The 21,199-nt window shown below is 45.0% G+C and overlaps 1 protein-coding gene across 3 annotated transcripts in view; it reads left to right on the top strand.

Moving 5' to 3' along the window:
- The first annotated feature begins 3,666 nt into the window (after positions 1-3,666).
- The window catches only part of znf385b (zinc finger protein 385B), an 85,692-nt gene continuing 68,159 nt past the window's right edge, over positions 3,667-21,199 (top strand). The window contains exon 1 of one of the 3 annotated variants that reach the window (XM_029247099.1): positions 3,667-3,803. Coding sequence is in view for 2 of the 3 variants with exons in the window: in XM_029247098.1 (XP_029102931.1) it covers positions 20,070-20,202 (133 nt within the window). In the remaining variant the exon portion in view is untranslated. Of the gene's footprint in view, positions 3,804-20,024; positions 20,203-21,199 lie in introns of those variants that run through there. The other 2 variants (XM_029247098.1, XM_029247097.1) reach the window with 2 other exon arrangements.

Raw genomic sequence — 21,199 nt, 5'->3', positions numbered from 1 at the left:
CTTGCTCAAAGGTATGACAGTAGTGAGATTTGAACGGGAAACCTTTAGATGGAAAGGCAACAGCTCTAATCACTGTGCTCCCAGCTACCCCAAACACAGTTTAAAACCACTGTGGAACCTCTGAAGGCCACAGAGGAGCAAAATCTAAAGTCTTAAGGTTGGAATGAGAACCACGAGGGGTTTAAGGTCAGATGGCTGCCCACCCCTCCTGGTCGTGCTCACTTTGTGTAAGTGTTACCGAGCAGTTTCAGGAGAGGTAAGGTGGTTCCCTTGATAACCTTCCTGACCAGACATAGGATATCTTCAGAAGGTCAGGTAGTGCAAAGCCTAATGGCTTGCAGGTTTCATCCCAGTTATGTTTACCAGAGCAGAACAGGAGAGAAACCATACTGAAGCAACACCAAAGCTATATTCTGAGGTTACTGAAATAGCGGGTCTTAGCTTTAGACTGGAACCTGCTGACTGACAGAGTATCTCTAACATCGGCCATTAGGCTGTTTCATAGCTGAGGACTTCAACAGTTGAAGGCTTTACCAACTACGGTCAGACAGACCAGTTTATCTGAGGAATTGGAGGAATGTGTGTGTTCTCTGACAGAAGAGCACATTCGGGCTTATACCGTTCTGCTTGAAAGTATGTGAACCTTTAGGGATGGTCATCATTCTTTTCAAAATATTGCAGTAAACTTGCAAAATCTAAATGTCAAATCTTGAAACAAGTGTAAAAATAAATTATGATTTACACACCTAATTCCACTTACCTACTTGATTTAACCAGTACGACTCGGGGTTCATTTATTTCTACACCTGCACTACTTGCGTGTTCCTACTACAGACATGATTTCCTCTAAAGCAACACATGGAATTGGTCCTTACCCACCTATTATGTCACATGAGAAACACTGATTCTCATTAAATAACCATTTTGTGGTAAAACTAAGGGACACAAGGGTTTCACATATTTCACCATATCTAAATACGAACATTGATCTCACTTCTGCAGTTCCCCAAATCTACAGCAAAAACCTTTACGATGACCTCGGTGCCTTCAAAATGACTTTGATTTTTGCAGAGACTGCTGTATCTAGTTGAACTGTATGTGTATGCACGGTGTATCGGCATGTTACACGTATATGGCGTGTCATTACCGGGAGGAAATGGGGTGAAAATGGGGCCACTGCAGTGTTCTCTCCCTCCAGGGAAGCGCAGGAAAATCACTGCTGATTCAGGGTGCTTCTCTTAACGCTCGCTGACAGCACAGGAGCGAGGTCCAGGCCTGCTTACTTCCAGTCACAAGTCTCTGTGGGTTTCGATAAAGCAGCAAGAAAACAAACCGCGCAAGTATTGTGCCTTGAACTATTTCAGAGTGACAGAGCTGTGTGTCTTGTGGGCTCCTCTCCTCGTCCTCCAAGGGCATGTCCTGTCAAACCAAAAATGAACAGGGTCTATCTCGTAAGGAAATGTGCTGAACATATTTTTATTTAATTTCCCAGCTCGCGTCTTAAAATAGCACGTTCGACACTCATTCTTATTGGAAAATTTGAAACAACAGATGTTTGCTTTAGGAACATATAAAGAAAGCTGGTGCATCTGGTGTAACTGTTCATATCTCATAATTCTAAGAAGCTTGCGTTGTGCCTGAAGACAGTGAATGCGCGATACACCCCACTGCTTCATCTGAAATATGTGACCAGAAGTTTAATTTACATTATTTACCAAGAATTAATTTACTGTGGATTGTTCAAAGACAATCTTTCCCTGCAGGTAATGAAGGGAAACGCACTGATTTCAGCTCCTGAATTGCAGAGCATTTCAAAATATAGCACAGTGTCGTAATTTTTCACACGAGGCAGGAGAGGGAATCTTTCGGTGGAGGAATGTGGCACTTTGGCACAAAAAGGCCGTTTCTGAGGCTAAATGGGTGCCGTCACCATTCACAGCCATTGTCTAATTAACATCCCTGCCTTTATTATTGCACAACTGTACTGTACTCTGTATGATTTAAACATGTTTTAGGCTTTATGGTTCAGTTTTTTCTTTCAGGCACTGATTTTATATATTTTTTTTAATTCTGGTGAGCCAGAAGCTTTGCCAGTAACGGTACTGATCAGCATAGCATTGCTTGTCATTGACCTGCACGCTCACGCGTTCTCTTTGCATTTTGCAGCACATCGCAGTGCAGTGCGAGGCTACACTGACGATGTATGAAATACTCAGTTGGGCTGTCAGTTGGACTGCAGTGCACAGAGCCTGCAGTGTGATGGGGTGGTGGGAGCACTGGGAGATGATGGAAGAGGGGGTTGTGGTACTTCAACTACCAGTCAAACCAATCTAATCTGGGTTGCAGATGATAACCCAAATCATGGGAGGCTCTTCCAGGGAATTCTCAAGCCCTGGATCTGATGCTCAGTCTCTCATAATAATATTATCCATCTCCAGCACCATTAGTGACTATTTAATTACACCCCAGGCCACCAGCAGAACTGTTTAACATCACAGCTTTGTCTCCTGCGAAAAGGTGTCAAAGTGTGTAAAAAAGCGCACGTGAAAGAAATCTGCCGAGTTTACAAACAATGTACCTACATGGCAGTAACAAAACGAGAGCACATAATTCCAGTATTTCCATGTTCTTTAAGTAGATGTAAAACAGACAGGAATGAATGAGTATAATCAGAGCGCAGTGTTACCGCAGAAAATTTAGAGAAGGGTGGAGTGTAGGTGGTGTTATGCAGCCCTGTATTTAGACTCTAAAATGAGCTTTTACTGGGTGACCATCACTGTAACATACAATTAGGGTCCAGACCTGCTGTAAAATATAGGAACGAGAAACCGGTTTAAAAATACATCGCCGCTGTCCGACATGGGCCGCAGATCAAATAATATTCATAATGAACCGTAACCCTCAAAAACAGCTCTTCTTCATAAGGCAAATAAATAAGCGATAGATAAAAGAGCATGAATCCAGTAAGGAGGACTCTGGGTCGTGAAAATATAGCACAGCGGTTGCATCATTTGTACTTTTAACAGGAGGTCTGGAAAAAATAGCTACCGAGTGGCGGACTAGGCCTCACGTCCCATCGATGACCAGCTGTCACCCTCTCCCATGCACTCCATTATATTAACATTTGCTGTGCTCCACTGCACTGATTTTTCTCATTTCCGCTCTCATCTGTCTGATATTATAGTAAGATACCCATGCGATTTGAAGTCACATCAGCACTCAGAATCATTTTAACCCCCCCGCAGGTCCTTGTCTGTTTGATATTACAGTAGTTTCCCCTCTGATTTGGTAAGTCACATCAGTACTCCATCATTTCAGCATTTTTAAATCATTTCTATTACTTTCTGCTACTTAGTTTTCTTATTTGAAAGGGAATGTTTTGGTTTGCTGAGAAGCAGCGCACAGTTCTCTATCTATGATGGAAAATGTAAAGCAGCAGAGAATCACTGTGTTTGGTGGTGATGAAGTCGGTGAAAATGTAGCGCAGAAATCATACATTTGCATAAACTTGCTCAGTTTAACGCTAGAAATTACTGTCGGGGGCGAGAACTGGTGTCACGGGGCACCGCGTCGCGGAAAGTGGGACGCGACACGTGAGCGCGCAGGTAGCGTCGCCCTTTAAGGCTCGGGTGGGGGGGGGGGGTGATGCGCGTGGAGGGGCGCGCGGATAACGGGAGCGCGGCTCGTACGTCGCCGTCAAAGAGCCATACGGGGTTCGAGCGGAGACGCGGCGCAACCTGCGGCTTTTATCGGGAGCAAAGCGCGCGGGACTGCAGCCCCGGCGGACGGCACGAGCGGAGCAGGTAGGACAGCCGCGCGCGCCACCAAGACTCAGAGCCGCATCCGTCGCGCGTGCAAGTCCGCTGTCGTCGCGCGCCTCTGCACTTCTACTGGCGGGCGACGGGGGAGCGGTCATCGCGCGCACACACTCACTCACGGTGTGTAACGGTGTATAATAAAATAGCGCTTAAACTGTGGCTCGTAACTACCGTTCGTAACTATCCGTTCCAACATCTGCGCGTTTCGTGGTCCGCACAAAAGTGAAGTGCACAGCTGGGCGCACTCTGGCGAGGCGTTCGTCTTTATTCATTATATATATATTTCCTTTGCGTGAGCTACCGGACAAGTTAACTTAATATAATTCGACCGACAAGAGAGATTCAGTTTACGAGTAGTCCAAGAGTGTAGCGCTGTGAAACGTCGTTTTGCGGAGGTGTGGTACGGAATACACACGACGACGTACTGTACAATAGTAGAGAGTAATCGTGCACGTGCTGTCGCGTGCCATATCAACGAACTCTTCAGAACAAGTTGTTCCTCGGACTGGCTGATTTGCCAGAAATCATGCTCTATTATTATATTGTTAATTTAATGGCGCGTCGTAACTACTAACTGTGTGTGTAGTGTCGCTCGTGGAAGCAGTTTTTATGCAGTAAAGTGTTATTCGCCTGTGTCGTGAGAAACGGTAATTGATTTGCGAGCAGTGAGCTGCCGTCGATGTCATTGTGTATGAAAAGTGTCCCAAGGGGGACAGAGAGCCACGCGCTCCTTTCTAATCCTCTTCCGTCCTCTCTGCCAGTCTATATATAGATGAATAAAGATAAAGTGACCTGGCGTTTCAAAAGCTGTTCATCTGTCTCTCTGGCACACACGCGTACACACACACACAATCTGTGGTTTTACCCTGATTTCCAGTGTTCGTTCAGTCAGTGAGAGCACCGTCCTGCGCTGCTCTCTGTCTTTCCTTCGCACTCGGACCGGGACGGCCTGTTGGCTGTGAGGACCCATTTAACAGTACGAGGAACGCTAGAGATTGCTGGAGTCGAGTGTGTGGAGAAGACATAAACACGCACACACGCACACACGCGCGCACAAGCTCAACATGACCTGTCACACATGTTGTTGTGCAGATGGCGGCCGTCACTTGGCCTTGCGCTGATCTGTTTTGAAACATGTCTGTCGTACGATGACGATGACGACGAAGACGCGTGGATGACCTTGTGTAAGAGAGCGCGTGTGGCGCGGTTCCACAGTGGCGGCCGTTTCATCTTTACTTTGCCGTGTTCTGCTGCTTTTATGTGGTGCTAGACGTGCTCTTCTCTCCTTGTTCAAAAGTCTTCGTAAGTCTGCACTGGTTTAGCATCAGTCCCACATGCTTCTGTAAGATGAGTTCTAGCCTTCTTTTGATTTTTTTTTTTTAAAAAACATTCATTCGTTCAGCTGACACTTTTCTCAAAGCAACTTTGAACTGTTTACCCATTTATACAGTTGGGTAATTTTACTGAAGCGATTTAAGGTAAGTACCTTGCTCAAGGGTACTGTAGTTGGGATTCAACTCTGTGAGCTTTGGGTCTAAAGGCAGCAACTGGAACCACTACTCTACCAATTGCGTAAAGCTCGGTCTTTCGATGTCTGGGTGAGAAGGTGTAAGAGAAGAGTACTGTTTTGGTAAGTTTCGCAGTGTCACAGGTCAGCTGTTGTCCATCAGAGCCAATGTGTAGAGGTGGCCTACCCTGCCCCACCCCAACTCGACTCGACTCGACTCAACTCAACTCAACTCAGCTCAACCAACCCCAACCCCAACCCAAGCCTTGTGTCCAGCCAGCAGCACCAGCACAGTCTACCTTTACAGCAACTTCTTTGCCTTGCTATGCAGAATTGTGCCTGCATGTTGTGATCTTAAAAACTTCACTGGAAATTTGAAATTGACTGCTGATTGTGTTAGTTGCACCACCCCAACCCATCCCCCCATTTGTGGTGCTCCTGAGAATCATAACTGGTGACGGTGTGATGTGCTTTTTCCTGTTCTAGTGAATGTCCCTGTTAATCATCAGGATTTGAGGAAAGTTTTGGGTGTTCTGACATCCCGTGGAAAAAAAATGAATATTTAAAATGACCTCATACTACACTGTAATGTTTGTTTAAAAAATGAATAATTTTCCTGAATAGTTTCTAGTGTTTTTGTTTCCCCAAAAGAATTTAAAGAGGGAGTGTAAAGATGGAGGCTAATAGGAAAAAATATAAGTTGTATGCTTTTAAGATTTTTTTCCGAGACTTTTCAAATGCTCCAGCCTTCAGCGTAAAATTACAGTATGGAGAGTGGAGGAGCCAAATACAAAGCAATAAGGCAAAACAAATCCATTTTTGTTTATGTCATTCTCTGCCATATAATGGGACCACATATGGAGAACTGACATAATTATAGGTTACAGAATAGCACCGTATAGTCAGAGGCAGTTTCCGCAGCGAGACTCCCAAGAATGTCTACAAACAAACCTGCTGAAGGCTTTCAGAGTCAGTTCAGCGTTGGTGTACGGTGGCAGGCCGACTGAGGTTTGAGTGATCTGCGACACAATGTGCACTTGCTTGCCAAGCCAAGGCTCTACAGAGGCTGAAATTAAAAATTTTTTTATTGCATGGTGGCTGATTTGTTAGACATACTTTGTCTGAGTAATGTTAACTTTGTGAAAGCTCAGCGATGAGCATGAGGAATACTACCATTCACGAGCAATTTTTTGCAGTGGGATTGCAGTCGGTTGTCAGTGTGAAACTTGCGAAAAATGGCTATTAATATCTTAATTGAGACTGACTTGTATTTACACTTGTCTGTATTGATGACGTAGAGCAGTTTTATTACATTCGCATGTGTTCTGCATGAGCTGTACTGTGAAGTTTTGTCTGGTTTTACAGTTCCTCTCTATTGCTTTAAATGTAGTGAAATATGTTTTATTTGCAGTAGATTTTACAAAATGAGAGAGGAAAGTGTTGGGCTGTCTTCGTTCAGTGTTTCCCAGGTGCACCGTCTCGCTCATGAGCCTTCGAGACCTGTGTGTGAAGGATGTGAAGGTGTTCTAACACATCATTTACATAAACGCGAAAGAATAATTTGTCACATGGCCCATCCTTTGTCGTGGAGATGGAGGGTCCCGCTGCTTACGACGACATGGTTTAATGTTGAGGTATTAGTTAAAAATGTATCTGCAGTCTTTTTTTGGTTAAATTTGCACTGTTTTCAGTTGACCTTGTCTCATTACATTCATGCACAACACTTTTCTCCGAAGCAACTTAAAATGTTACACTTTTTACAGTTGTTTACTGATTTACACAGCTGGGTAATTTTAGGTACATACCTTGTTCAACAGTACTGTAGTCAGGTGGGATTTGAACCTGCCACAGTTGGATCTGACCACTACCACCTCTCGCCTACGTATACTGGCACTGAGATGCTGTATCTTTAGGGGACTGTTCTTTTAAACAGTTTGTGTGAAGATGGAGAAGGGATCGAGACACGTGTGCACATAATGTATACACACTGTATATAAGATCATATGGACAGGAATGTGCACAAACTGCAAGGTCATCAGTTTGTACAGAAGATGTTACTGCGGGAGAGATTTTTCTTTGCTGCTTTTCTCTTTGCCCTTAGAACGGCCCAGAGGGCTGCCATTGTGTGGGGAGTTCTGCAGGATGTGGAACGCGCAGCTTTGGTCGAACACAGGGTGCAGGAGGGCTGGAAAATACTGCCGAGTGCAGCAGCCCCCCCCCCCGTCTGTCCTCCAAAGCGTCAACATTCTCACCGCTTCCAAAATGTGAGAAACAATGTTTGTTTTACCCTGCAAATGCAGCTTCGATCCCTGGAGAAAGACGCCGCCTTGTCTCTCTTGCCGCTGGATGATAACATATAATCACAGTTTTCACATTTGTGAAATGTGACAGAAGGGGAATATGGGGCAGCATCGGGAGAGGGAAAAAAAAATAGCGCTGACTGGCATAAGATTGAATATTTCCTCTGACAATTTTATGGTAAGAATTAGTCTGGTTCTGCTTTAGCATTATCTCTCATGATGAATGTGCATTGTGCATTTGAGGAGAATCATCAAAATAGTTTTTTGTACTGTGTTTAATTCACTAGTCGAACCTCCCGCCCTGGACTGTATGGCTTAACGCACTCGTTGAACCCAGAGAAGCATACCATTACCGACTTGCATCATCTCTCTGTGTCTGATGACCCCGCTCCACAGGGTCAGCTGCTGACTTTTCCTCATACATGATGAAAAGTATAAAACCGTTTTTCCTTGTAGATATGTGGTCCGTATTGTTAGACGCGCCACTATGTTTTGAACACGTACTATTAACACTCAGGTGGTGCAGTGAGTAGTGCTGTTGCCTCACAGTGCCGGATCTGTTTGGGTGTAGAGGTGAATCTGGCTCAGTCTGTGTGGATGTTGTTTTCTCTGGGTTTGTGTGGGTTTCATCCGGGCGCTCTGGTTCCCTCCCGCATTCCAAAGACATGCATTTCGGTTGAATTGGCAGCACGTAAGTGTTTGTAGCGTGCATATATACGGTGCTTCGGGGATAGGCTCTGGGTTGCTGTGACCCTGAGTAGGGAAGGTGGTTATGAAATGTGAGTGAGTGTTATGCTCCAGGGCAGCTGACAGTGTAGTGGATAGAGTTGCTTTGTTCGCTTTAAAGATCAGAGGTTCGAATCCCACCTACTGCTGTAATACCCTTAAGCAAAGTAGCTTCATTCAACTTACCCAGCTGTTTGAAAGGGTAAGTATTTGCCAGCAGCCTTACACTATACAGTAAGTTGCTTCATCTTAATGACTAAATGTAAATGGTGCTAATAAGTGCTCTTCTTCAGTGGATAAATGCTGTAACTCACCATTCTAAGCATGAAACAAAAGTCACTCATTAAATTGATAAAATCTGAAAAGATGAATTTGGAACCGTTAAATAAAATTTGCAATAACGGTAAGTGATCTTATATCCTTAGCAGTGAATTACTGAAGATTACACATGAGGAATAGGAATTAATATACAGTTGTGAAAAAAAGTTTGTGATTCATTGGAAATTATCTGATTACTTGTTGGATGGCTCCTAAAATATAATCTGATATCCATGTAAGTCCTACTAATAAAGGCATTCTTATTTAACATCTTACATTTCCATATTATATGGTCATTGATGGAAAAAGTATGTGAACCTATAGGATAATGACATTTTGGAAAGAGAGCAATTGCTATTCCAATCAATTTAGATGTGGGTTTGAGTTTAGGGTCACCTGCTCTTCAGAACAAAAGTCTTTTGAAGTGGAATATGGCCTGATCAGAAGAGATTTTAGAAGACCTAAGAGATGAGTTGTCGAAACTCCTCAGACCGGAAAGGGTTACAGAAGGATTTCTGAAGACTTCAACCTCTGTCAGTCCACAGTCAGATAGTTTACAAAATCTAGGAAATTCAGCATCGCTGGTGCTGTCCTTAGGGGTGGATGTCTTATATACCATTTGAAAGTCACACTATACAATCCTCAAAGAAACAACAGAAAACCCAAGGGTGACAGCTAAGTATCTGCAGGCATCTCTTATACTTGGTAACGTCTGTGCTGATGAGTCTACCATAAGAAAAACACTGAAAAAGAGTGGCGTTCATGCGAGGTTACCGTGGAAGAAACCACTGCTCTCCAGCCCAGCTCATTTCAAATTTGCTAAAGAGTGCGTGATGTTCCAAAACACTACTGAAGTAATTTTCTGTGGACAAATGAAACAGATGTTGAACTTCTTGGTAAATGTACACAGTGTTGTGTTTGGAGAAAACAAAACACTGCACAACAACACCGAAACCTCATCCCAGCTCCGAAGATCAGTGGAGGGAGTATAATGCTGTGGGGGTGCTTTGCTACCAAAAGGTCCTGGATGACTTGCAGTCATTGAGAGACCGATGGATTTCAAGGTGCATCAGGAAATTCTACAGCAGAATGTATTCGTTAGATAAGACTGACTTTATGAAGCTCAGATCACATTTTAGGAGTTATTCATGGAGAAATCCGGATAATTACAACGGGTTCATAAACTTTTCCCCACAGCGGTATATTACTCAATGATGTCAGGTAAACTGTGACCTTGTCCACAAAATTAATTTTTTTCAAATGCCTGGGTAAATGTTTTGTTTTGGTTTTTCTGTCCACACAGTTTTTAGATGGCAGGAACACCGGCTCCTAAACTCGCAAACTTAATTGGGACTGTAAATCTGTTTGTAACTTGATTTGCTCTTGTATCCAAAGATTTACTTACTTTTACCAGTAAGTCACAATGAATAAATGCTACATAGTATAGATGTCCCTCCGTATCTTCATGGATTATGTTCTGTGAAAACCACCGGTAAAGTACAGTAAATAAAAATACTCTAACACTTCCCATTGTCCTTTTATCCATCATCAGCAACTGCTTGTCCAGTGTAGGGTTTCACTGGTCCAGAGCCTACCCCAGAAACACAGGTCTAACACATGACTAACTTCCAATCACATTGAAATTCAGACTAATTTAAAATAACTGAAATTAAAAATACTCTGTCTCCATGACCTCCTAATGATGACTCATTCATTACAAACTGTCCAATTTTTGTCAGTTTCTGGTCACCTTTAACTTTCATCACAATTAGTAAAAGCTTAATACTGCAGATGTTCTTCAAATCATCTAGGGGTCTCTTCTGTAAAAATCTTGAACATACAGTCAACTCAAGTAGTACTGGAACCTTGAATGAAATTGTGCAAAGATTAATGTGGGAAAAAACAACACATTAGTATTTTAGGCTCCAACATATGAGATAGCCCTATTAACTGCACCATGCTAATTTTTCAAACACAAAAATTTTACTTACTACTACAGAAATTATTGGCACCACTATAGCGAGTGCTTTTGTGATGCTTTCCCTGGAGAGAATAACAGCACCGGAGCTCTTCCAGTAAATCGTAGCAAGGTTGGAACACACTTTGGTGGCATCTCAAACTACTCCTCCATTTAGAACATTTCACAATCGTCAAAAGTCTTAAGTTTGTGCCTGTGGACTGTCCTCCTCAACCAGACCACAGGTGTTCAGTCGGACTCCAGTCTGGAGACTGAGGTGGTCCTTGCAAAACACCAATTGTGTGTAATACATAGAAAAGTACATGAACAGTTGGAAATACCGCTAAGCATTCAGGGCAATAATCAAAAAGTCAAAAGTCTATAATAAAAAAAATACTTTGTAAGACTTAAGAACACTAATGATCTTAGAAAATGTTATTATTTCCGTTTATTTCATATTTACATTTGAGTTTCTAATGGTGCTTAATCTTCTCAGCTTTCTCTCAGTAGTACTTCCTGAAATTCTATATCTGCAGTATATTTTATATTATTCCCAGCCCTTCGATGCTTTTCTAGGGCTGTCTAGGTGGTCTTTAATTTTCTGTGCGAGAGCCCTTTATTTGTGAAGACTGTTGATTTTTGAAAGTCAGTGAGCAAATCATTTTGATCAAGTGAAGCGTAAACGTGGCTCATGTGCGTACTCTCTGCTCAGCCTCCTTTAACAAGTGGTTCTGGTGCGGCTCCGTTTTCCCACGCAATGACGAAAAGAGATCCATTGAAAGTTGACGGTTTCTGGTACCAGATCTCTCTTTCTGAAAAACTCAAGCCAACCAACCCTTTGAGTCTTTAGATGCTCAGTGAAGCACAGTAATTGCAGTGTGTATACATGAGGAAGGTTGAGCAGATCTCAGCTGGGAAAAGTTACGCCTACACAGTTAACCCTTCCTCATGGCGCTATGGAGAGTATAGCGTGGAGAATTTTCTAGAAGCACCGTGTACTTTCACCGCCCTTTATGCAGCGAAGAGAAATGGTGCGGCACAGAAAGAGTCTAATGTTAAAGTAAATGTCTTCATATGTGTTTCGTTATAAATGATTGTTTGGGTTCATCGCTCATTCTCGCTTTAGATGCAGCTTTTTCGGGAGTGTTACACAATACCTGGACAAACACGCAGTTGTTCCCTGTGCCTGAGTTGTCCGCTTAGGTGAGCTAATTAGACTCATTCTGTCATCTATGATTTATGGGCCCCTTGTTGTTGCGTGAACATGATCTATGAGTCGATGGAGCCAGAAGACTGTGTTCACTGCACCTGTAATTTTGCTTTTTTCCCCGAGATCAGTTATTTCCTTTCGACGGAGTAAGGAAATAAAGATGACGGAGGTAATGTACCGTGTCAGCAGAACTTGGACAGGTCTGTGTGCATGTGAGTACATATTATAAGCGACCCTGTTTTTCACAAGTGCTTTCTTCATATTCTGCAACGTTGAACCCAAAGATGGTGCTGACCAATGCCTGTCAGTTTGTACATAGCCAAGGAGTTTGGTAACTTATGAAGAATGCTGCTGTATTTAGTATAAATCACTGTGTGGTAGCATGCGAACCAGCAAATTGTGAGAGCACTTTCCATCGAATTTGTGTTTTTTTTATACTTGGGGGTTTTTCGGGGTCCATTGCCTAAGACAAGGTGAGAACTGGACAGAAATACATTTTCCCTGTGTGTAGCACACCTCCGCTGACCTAACAGACGAGAGCCAGGGCTTGGAAAGTAGGAAATTGGGAAGGTCAGGTGGTGCCGGTAATTAGTAGGACTAGACTGGAAGGTGCGGGGGGAGCTGTGAGGAAGACCGCAGCTCTAATGGGTAATGCATCATCCTCGGGCCACTGTTCCTGACAGGACTGGGCCTTCCCCCATGGGAGCCGGAGCAGAAAAGGAGGGCCGCCTCCATGCCGTGAGATGGTCCGTCTGAAATCCATGCGCCCTCTGAATATTTCATCTTGTCTCCATTTGCCTGCGACCCCCCCCGCTTCGTGATTTTCGCAGCGTGGCGCGGACCTGAGCTCGCGGGCCGCAATTCCCGAGTGGAGGCACCTTGCGAGTTTTCTCAGCTTTCCTACACGCCAGTTCATCCTAGGTCGTCCCCGGCAGCGCGCTCCCCGATTCATCTACCCTGGCCGTCTCCGCACGCCCCAGCCCTGGACCTGCATCCCCGACCCGTTCATGTGCGATGGGGCGTTGGGACGGAAACACCCGATACTGCTCTGTCAGCACACCAGGGTCACCCTGAAAGGAAAGATGTGCACCTGAGTGCGGCGGACAGGGATACGCTTTCAGTGGCGCTCCGATGTTACGAGTTACATCAGTCGTCCTCCTGCAAGAAGGAGCCGTCGTGTGACGTGAATTAATGCCGCGAGTTATTTCGAAACAGAATTGCTGGGCGTGTAGAACCCAGTTCCCTTGGCTTCTTTGTCCATTTTGCTTGACTGCGGTTGAACGCTATGACCGCTGCTGATGTGTTGGGAGATACATGAAGGAAATTCAGGTCACTGTGAGTGAGCTGTCTCCAGGAATGGGAACGAGAGACATGAATTGATGACATTTTCCCCCTCTGTGTTTGCCTGTCCTGCCGCCCCACTTTGAGGGCCACACATCTGCTGCTCATGGCCTATAAAGTGGGCTCTCTGCAGGCTCTTTGGGGCGCAGGCACATGAGTCTGCTGCTCCCAGGTGGAATAGCAGCTGGGTAGGAAGGGGAGGGGGGGGGGGGTACGTGCAAGAGCAGAAAGACTGTCCCTTAGTGGAGAAATAAAAAAATTAGACTGGAGAAGCAGAGCTGGGAAAGGCTAATATTTACAGTTCGGTAGTTTTGCGGCAGGGGCAGCAGGTGGCGGAGTGGTCGGAGTGGTCGGAGCCGCTTCTTTTCGGAACTGAAGGTCCTGTCTTCGGATCCCACCTCCCGCTGTAGTAACCTTGAGCAAGGCTCTTACCCCGAAATGCTCCCGTACAATCGGCCACCTGTACATCGTTGTAATTCGCTTTGGAGAAGAGAGTCGGCCGAATGAATGAGCGCAACTGTAATTTTGTCCTTCGGACTTGTTGCACGAGCATTCCCCATACGAGCTAGAGACCCGCTACGGCCAGCTAATGGTAAATATGTGAGCACGCCTTGCTGAATGAACGCATTCACGGTGCTTCTGGAGGGATTTGAGTAAATGGGGCGTATACGGCGTCCTAAGCAAAGTGCATCTGAATCGCAGCTTTTTATTATCTCACCTCCCCACTGTGAAAGTAATTGTGCACTGTTTTGCATGACCTTTTCCCTCGTCGTTGAAGATGAAATTGAGAGCAAATTCCGACACGGGGGGCCTTACCACGTTGATGGAGAAGTTTAAAGTAAGAAGGAAGGTTCTGCTGTTGAGGGAAAAAGGGATAATTTTTGGGGGGAAAAAAAAAGCCACATTTTTGGCGCGTGCCTTCGTCTCTTTGTCACCTTTACGTCACGAGTGCTAAGGGAAAGCCTTCCGCCCTCGGAAGAGTGAAAGCGTTCTTTCTGTGGTGTTGGGCCCGTGCCGGTCGCGGTCGCCGAAGAGCGTCCGTGCTGGGTTCCGCCCCGCCCGTGTATTTCCTCGCGCTCCCGGCGCTGTGGAGCCGCTGGCCGACGGGGATGGGGCGGCGCAGACGCGAGGCCGCATGCGTCTCCGTGCCAGCGTCTTCCTGTGGCTGCAATTATGGGTTTCGGACAATGGCGTGCAAATGAGGAGCTCGCCCCGCCAGCGCTAAATACAAGTGCGAGTGTTTGTTTCAATCCTGGAATGAGTGTGTACTGAAGAGTGTCTTACCACAGAGAGGAATGAATCACGCATCTGGATACACACTGGCACATTTAAAAGCTGTTTGCCCCACGTCTCCGGGATTTCCAGTAAAATCGCTCTAACTTGTGCCGTTTCCCCGCAGCGTTTGGCCGAAGATGAACGAAAACAGGCTGCTCAATCACTTTGAAAAATTATTACAGCGAGCGGCCAAAAAGCAGAGGAATAATTTACAATTGAAAGGGGGGAAGGTTTGTAAAGAAAACATCTTTCTGCCCTCGTCTCCTCCTGTTTGGAGGTGCATAATTCAAGTGTGGCAGGCAGTGCTATTATTTGCGAGATAAATATATATACAGGATTACTGTCGATGGGATGAATTTAGGCAGAGGGAATTTGTCTCCGCAAACTGTTTAGATGTCCCGTTCAAGGGAGCGCGCCATGCGTCTTTGTTTATATATTTTAGCTATTAATAATCCAGAGTTCCCTTTGCCATAATTCAGAAGCGTTATCATGTGACGTTTAGCGGTTTTAGTTATGTTTATGGAGACCTCGAACATGCCCGAGTCTGTTTTCATATTGAAAAGTTTCTTAAAGCCAGATCTGAAGGCTGCGATTAAAGCGTTACGGTTTGGTCGTAAAATGTTGCCGACAAGCCCTTCTGCCTCGGCGGAAAGGGGCCGTCGCCCAAGTGTCAGCCGAAGCGAAGCTGAGTTACGTGTCGAGTAATTTCTTCAAAGCGCATTCCGACAGTCGGTTTGTCCCAGGCGGACACGCGGGTTGTCGATGGCACCGTGCTGCTCAACGTGCTGTTGGAACGTTACCGTGTTGGATTGCTGTGTGGAAACACCGTTCGAGGGAGTGTGACCCTCTGCCTGGTCTCCGTGCCTTTCTGGGAGGGCGAACCGCTCGTGCATCTCTGTCAAAAAAATTAATTCGTATGGCGGTGAAAAGAGAGGACACCAGCCAGCCGCCTGTTTGCGAAAATATGCTGGATTGGGTAATATGGAGACTTTTTCTAGTGCCATTGTTTCTTTTGGCGTTAGAGCCAGCTGCCCTTTTTATATTTATATACGTAGTTGGTTAGCTGATGCTTTCCTCCAAAGCGACTGACAATATTAAGGTACTTAGTTATTTATTACTCTTTTCTACAGCTGAGTAATTTTATTGGAGCAATTTAGAGTAAGTACCTTGTTCAAGGGTACCACAGCCAGTGGTGGGAATTAAACCTGCAACCTTCAGGTCCAAAGACTGAGCTCTAACCACTGCCCGACCAGCTGTCCCCTTTTCTTCTTGATCGTTTCTTACTTTTGATTTGGTGCGTCTATTTGGGGTAACATTTCAGGGGATCGGAATTCCATTATTTAAAGAGCATTGCTCTTGATTATTTATGAATCAACTTTGGATGAAAGGGGGTGGCTGCCGTTGAAACTGGTTCAGCGCTCATCTCACGGGTGGGCTTTGGCTAATTTCATTCTAAAACCAGTGCTCTTTCTCGTGGGACTCTACCCGGTGTCGTTCGTTGGGCTGAGAAGGTGCTCCCTTTCTGTTTTTTCCCTTTCAGATGGCTAAGGTTCTAGTTACCCTAGGAAGGACTCTATGTGCAATGTGGCAATACACCGCAGGCTTGCTGTACTTTTCCAGCTTGTTGCTTAAAGATGATTTGTTCACTGAGGATGCAAGTCATGTAGATTAACTGTAATCAGACTGTATGGATGTACATGTTACAGCACAAAAGGCTGTAAAAGGGGGTTAACATCCAGGCTTTGAAGTGGCCATCTCTGAAATGATTGGTCCGTGGTGGATTATTAGCAGGGCGATAATTATGAGGGTAAATCCCTATCCTGAATGTATAACAGCTGTATGGCCAAGCGGGAGATTTTTTTTTGATGTGCTGTCATGATACTGAAAATTATTCCCACTAAGACAGTTTTATTCTCATCCTTGGTTGTGGCCCGATGATAAATTGCCACAGTCATGTAATCCGTTTGGTCCTTTTGTGCACAAATACCTGTTACGTCACATGTGAACGATTGGTTATCCTCCCGGTGACCTGCTGCGTAAACAAAGTGGTGTTTGGACATGATTATTTCCTGAATTCTCAAAAAAGGATCCTGCAATCCTGGAAGGATTATCCATATTTTATGCGACCTGTGTGCACACAGGATTTGGCCATATGGGCCTGTTATGCTTTACTTTCTATTGCCTGATCCTAACCCAGGTAGCATCCACACGAGTTACACGTATCGTGCAATCTTTTTTCTTCTTTTCTTTCTTCGCTTCTCTATCACAGGTTCTCTCGATGCTTAGATCTTAACTGTTTGTCAAGCGGTTTTGGGTAAACTCCTAACCCTACGTTTACATTTACGTTTATTCATTTAGCTGATGCTTTTCTCCAAAGCGACTTCCAGTGTTAACCTTCTTACAATTATTTACTCATTTATACAGCTGGGTAACCCTGAGGACATACTTATACTGAATGTCATAGTTAACATCGAATGTCAACTGGTGCTTCTTCATTGAACTACACAATTACACAATGTAACAGAAATTTTATGATGCTGATTTTTTGCATTTTCCATTCACTTTTGTTAGATTAAACATTCTTTTGGCATTGGTTCGTACTACATGTCAGTTTTTAGAAAAAACATTCCACATTCTGGAAATTTCCAAATTTTGGCAAATTTTGGCACTGGGATCCAAGCACCAAGCACCAAGTACTGCAGTACCTTTTAGGATCTGATGCGTTCTAGAATGTTCTGGTGCCTTCTAGAATCTTCCAGTGGTTGTAAAGTACCAAACGAAAACTGACACTCTAGAAGAACGGGTGCTATTTTTGTAATCGCTAAACTTTAAATAACCATAATCACCACAGAAATCCACATAACTAAGAACTTTGAAAAATTGTGTTGGGTTGCATTATGGTCCCCGGAATAGCTAGTACTAGATTAAAATCTCCCAACAGGGCAAATCCAATATTCGTATATCTAGCAAGAAATGTTTGTTTCCATTGCAGACTTTGTATTAGATGGATTGACTGTTTTAGCATTCCATATGGATTCACCGTTGGCTGCTCGGAGTAAATACATAAGTTATGTGCGCATGCCACAGGAAGTGCTTCCCTCACACCTGCTACATTTCTCATTAGCGTACCTTATGTTCCTATCATAGCAACGGGGATGGTCGTGTAAATACTTGAGGAGCTCAGGACTTCGGCACTTAGAGAGTCATGACAATTTTGTAACCATGTGAAGAACTTGATGTGCTGCGCCCCTTAAGCTCTGAATGTAGACATCTGGATAGAAAAATGTGATCCGTAGCCTTTATGAGATTAGTCTGCTACCAGAGCTATTCCCGTTCCACCATCTTGGTGCTCGATACTGATCTCATCCATTATTGTTCCTTCTGTGTGTAATGATACCCTGCTTTGGTGGCGTCTGTCGGTGGCAGGTGCGTGAGTGGTGGGTGCGCTGACCTCTACCTCGGAGAACGGCTGCGAAGCAGATGGCCGCGTTTCGGAGCCGCCTCCTTTGTCCTACGGGGAGGATGTTAAATGTTTGGAGAAGCTCTGATCCTGAAGCAGCTGTCCGACCTGCAGCACTATACTGAGAAATAATCCTTGCTCTCCTGGCTTCGTGACTGAGCTTCGTCCATCTTGTAATGAGAGGTATTGAAGATGTGGCGATATTGAAGGAGCGGTAGACGATTTTTTCACCTTAGTTTCGCAGAGTGTTCATCACAATGGTCGTTGCAAATTAGACATTTTTATTGCAGTCACAGTTGAACCCTAAAGGCGGATGCCCTGTTAGGGTCGTAGTCGACTGTTAAATTGACTTTATAAGGGACGCTCATTGGTTTCTTGTGACAGTGGAAATTTGGCGGGCTTCCTTCCGTGGATGAGGTCATCGCAGGCATGATGCTAACAGTTGGTCAAGGCTGGATTAGTCTGCGGGTGGACAAGTTGTTGGAAGCTTCGGCAAGAAAGATTTACGCTAAGGATCGGAAACTCTATTGCCTATCAAGGCTTATTATGTTTTTTCTGAGTGTTCAGGGGGGTAAAGCATCCCATGTTTTCAGCCGTTTAACAAGTGGGTGCAGGGAGCTATAGCCGCTTCGCACATCGGTCATTAAAATGGTGACTCTTACTCTGACTTCGGAAGGCTCGATGCTTTGGGAAGTTGGGTGCAGTCCGGCGCCCCGTTTAATTCTCTGACGATTTATTTTGTAGAGAAGCTGCTCGAGGGCTTGCGTAAGTGATGTGGTTGGAAAGAGCACGATGGGATGGCGGGTGAGCTCACGACCAGTGCGTTGGCTGCTTCTTCCTTTGCACTTCACTTAGGGTACGTGACCCTTACTAAAGCTCTCGTGTCGCTCGGGCTGTTTCCGTGTGCCGGCTGCTACGCTTCCAGTGGGCTCCACTTCGGTCCTTGTGCTTCCACAGAGTTTGCCGCTCTGTTTTCCCTCACATTTCTGAGTTCTAAAGCCTTTCAGGTTACATATTATTTTTTTCGCAGGTTTACGGGTGTATAAATTGAAGACGGTCCAACTCGGATCTTCCGGGCAGCTCTGTTACTGCTCGTCCGCTTTATTCAGCCCTTGATATCCGTGAATCATTATGCTGTAGGTCAGTAGAACAGAGTTCATCCCACCCAAAAAAAACACATTTTTTAGATTATAGGGAGAGCTGCGGTCTACTGTGTTTGTTTTCCAATGTTGTAAAAACAATTCTTCTTGTAATGAGGAGCAGTTCGGTCCTTCACGTTTTGTTGGGTACACCTCTCTTCTTCCTATTGCACAGTCCAGCTGATGATGTTGAGGTACACGTGCACACATGGACCTTTGTGGGTGACAGGGTGAGGCTGCTGTTTGTCCTTCCGACACTGCTGATGCGCCAGGACTGTGAACTTCCCACTCGGGTCCTCTAGCATCATCCAAGCGACGGGTTTTTATTCCGCATGTAAGCCGAGGTCCACGGAGGAACATCTGGCTTCTGTGTCTTTTCGGTGTTTCACCACTCGTGATCAATAATCGGAAAGGAATGAAACATGTTGCAGTGTTGCTTTTTTCAGGGTCTCGTTGTACAAAGAGGGGAGTATTCTGGGGTTTTAAACCCTTGTGAAGGCCACCCCTAAGATGCCGTGAGAGAAAGGGAAATAATGAAGGCACGGTGATGGCGATATGTGAAAAACAATAGAAAGCTGAAATGATGTTTAGATGTGTCATTTGTGTTTGTGGAAGTGCCAGATTGCGGGTGCCCGCTTTGTGCTGGGATCTCAGGTTGCATGGAAACATTTGCCTTTTCCTAGCCCTCTCTTTGTTTTGCAGGCTTAGTTGCTGCTTTGGTCGTAAGCCAGCAGCAAGGTTCACTAAGACCCTCCACGGGTGTTTGTGTGCGATTCCTCGCCCAAGTGTCCATCTGGCACCAGCTGCGAGCGAGGGCAGCGTGGTGCTGCTCTGCGGTGAGACACTCTGTCATGCGCTCCAGCCAGCATCTCTCCGGTGACTTGTTGGAAAACCCAGTTATGACTCAGACGTCATTATTCACACTTCGCTGCCCGACGTGCTACGCGAGCACTCGGTATGCGAGCTCATTTGAGTGTGGCATCTATCCTGTGCCCACCTTTCCAGTCTGCCTTTAGAAATGCGTTTTCGTCCCACTGCCGATTCACACTTTGACCGTCCGAGATGTAGAGGTTCATTATTTCTTCTTTGGCACCTTAGCGGGAATGAGTGTGTGTGGGCAAAGGTGGGGCATCGAGTATCATTTCACAACGGTAAGAATACCGATAGCAAATCTGGAGGGAAAGTTTAAACAGATATGAAATCCAGACTCACGTAATGTACGTGTGTTTGAGTGTGTGTGTGTGTGTGTGTGTGTGTGTGTGTGTGTGTGTGTGTGTGTGTGTGTGTGTTTGCGTGCCTGTATTACTTTTCAGTGACAAAAATGCAGATAGATGCCAGCTTCCATAAATATATATAAATACATACATATACTATATGAAAGCTGGCATCTATATGCATTTTTGTCACTGAATAGTAATTCTTGTGAGAAAAAAGTGAAAGCCAGAAGAACACCAACAGCCGCAAGGAAAGCAATTAGGAACCACAGGGAAGTGTTATAATTAGTTGTTTTCTTCTCCGCTGCGAACTTTGTCAATACAGCTATTGATCATAGTTGGCAAATAGACGGTGGTGATGATGGTGTCAGATTGGATGTTTACGGAATCAAATAGACTTCTCATCTGTGCTTATTGAAGAAAGCTGTAACTCTCAGAATTGTCTTGTTTTGTCATTTTTCAACGTGTTGCTAACATAGAAAGTCCATTTCCCTTTTTTTATAATGGCAGTTCTTTAATTTCTTAGCTTTTCAAGACCAGTTTACAACCTAGAATTTAGAAAATGTTTTCCTGTCACCGGGGGGCACAGTGGCGCAGCAGGCTTGGACTGGGTCCTGTTCTCCGGTGGGTCTGGGGTTCGAGTCCCGCTTGGGGTGCCTTGCGATGGACTGGCGTCCCGCCCTGGGTGTGTCCCCTCCCCTTCAGCCCTGTGTCCTCTGTTGCTGGGTTAGGCTCTGGTTTGCTGCGACCCCACTTGGGACAAGCTGTTTCAGACTGTGTGTGTGTGTTTTCCTGTCGTTGACAGTGCGGCAAAAGATGAGAAGCGCATAAGCAAGTAAAAATAGCGAATGCCCTAAAAAATTGAGAACATGAAAGAGAAGGCAGGTTCGCCACTGGTTTCAGTGTTCAGTTAACTACAAGGTCAGTGATTCGT

Source organism: Scleropages formosus, chromosome 21, assembly GCF_900964775.1.
Source record: "Scleropages formosus chromosome 21, fSclFor1.1, whole genome shotgun sequence".
Classification (NCBI taxonomy): Eukaryota; Metazoa; Chordata; class Actinopteri; order Osteoglossiformes; family Osteoglossidae; genus Scleropages; species Scleropages formosus.
The sequence above is the reverse complement of the archived record's forward strand: the minus strand, read 5'-3'. Positions and strand labels throughout refer to the sequence as shown.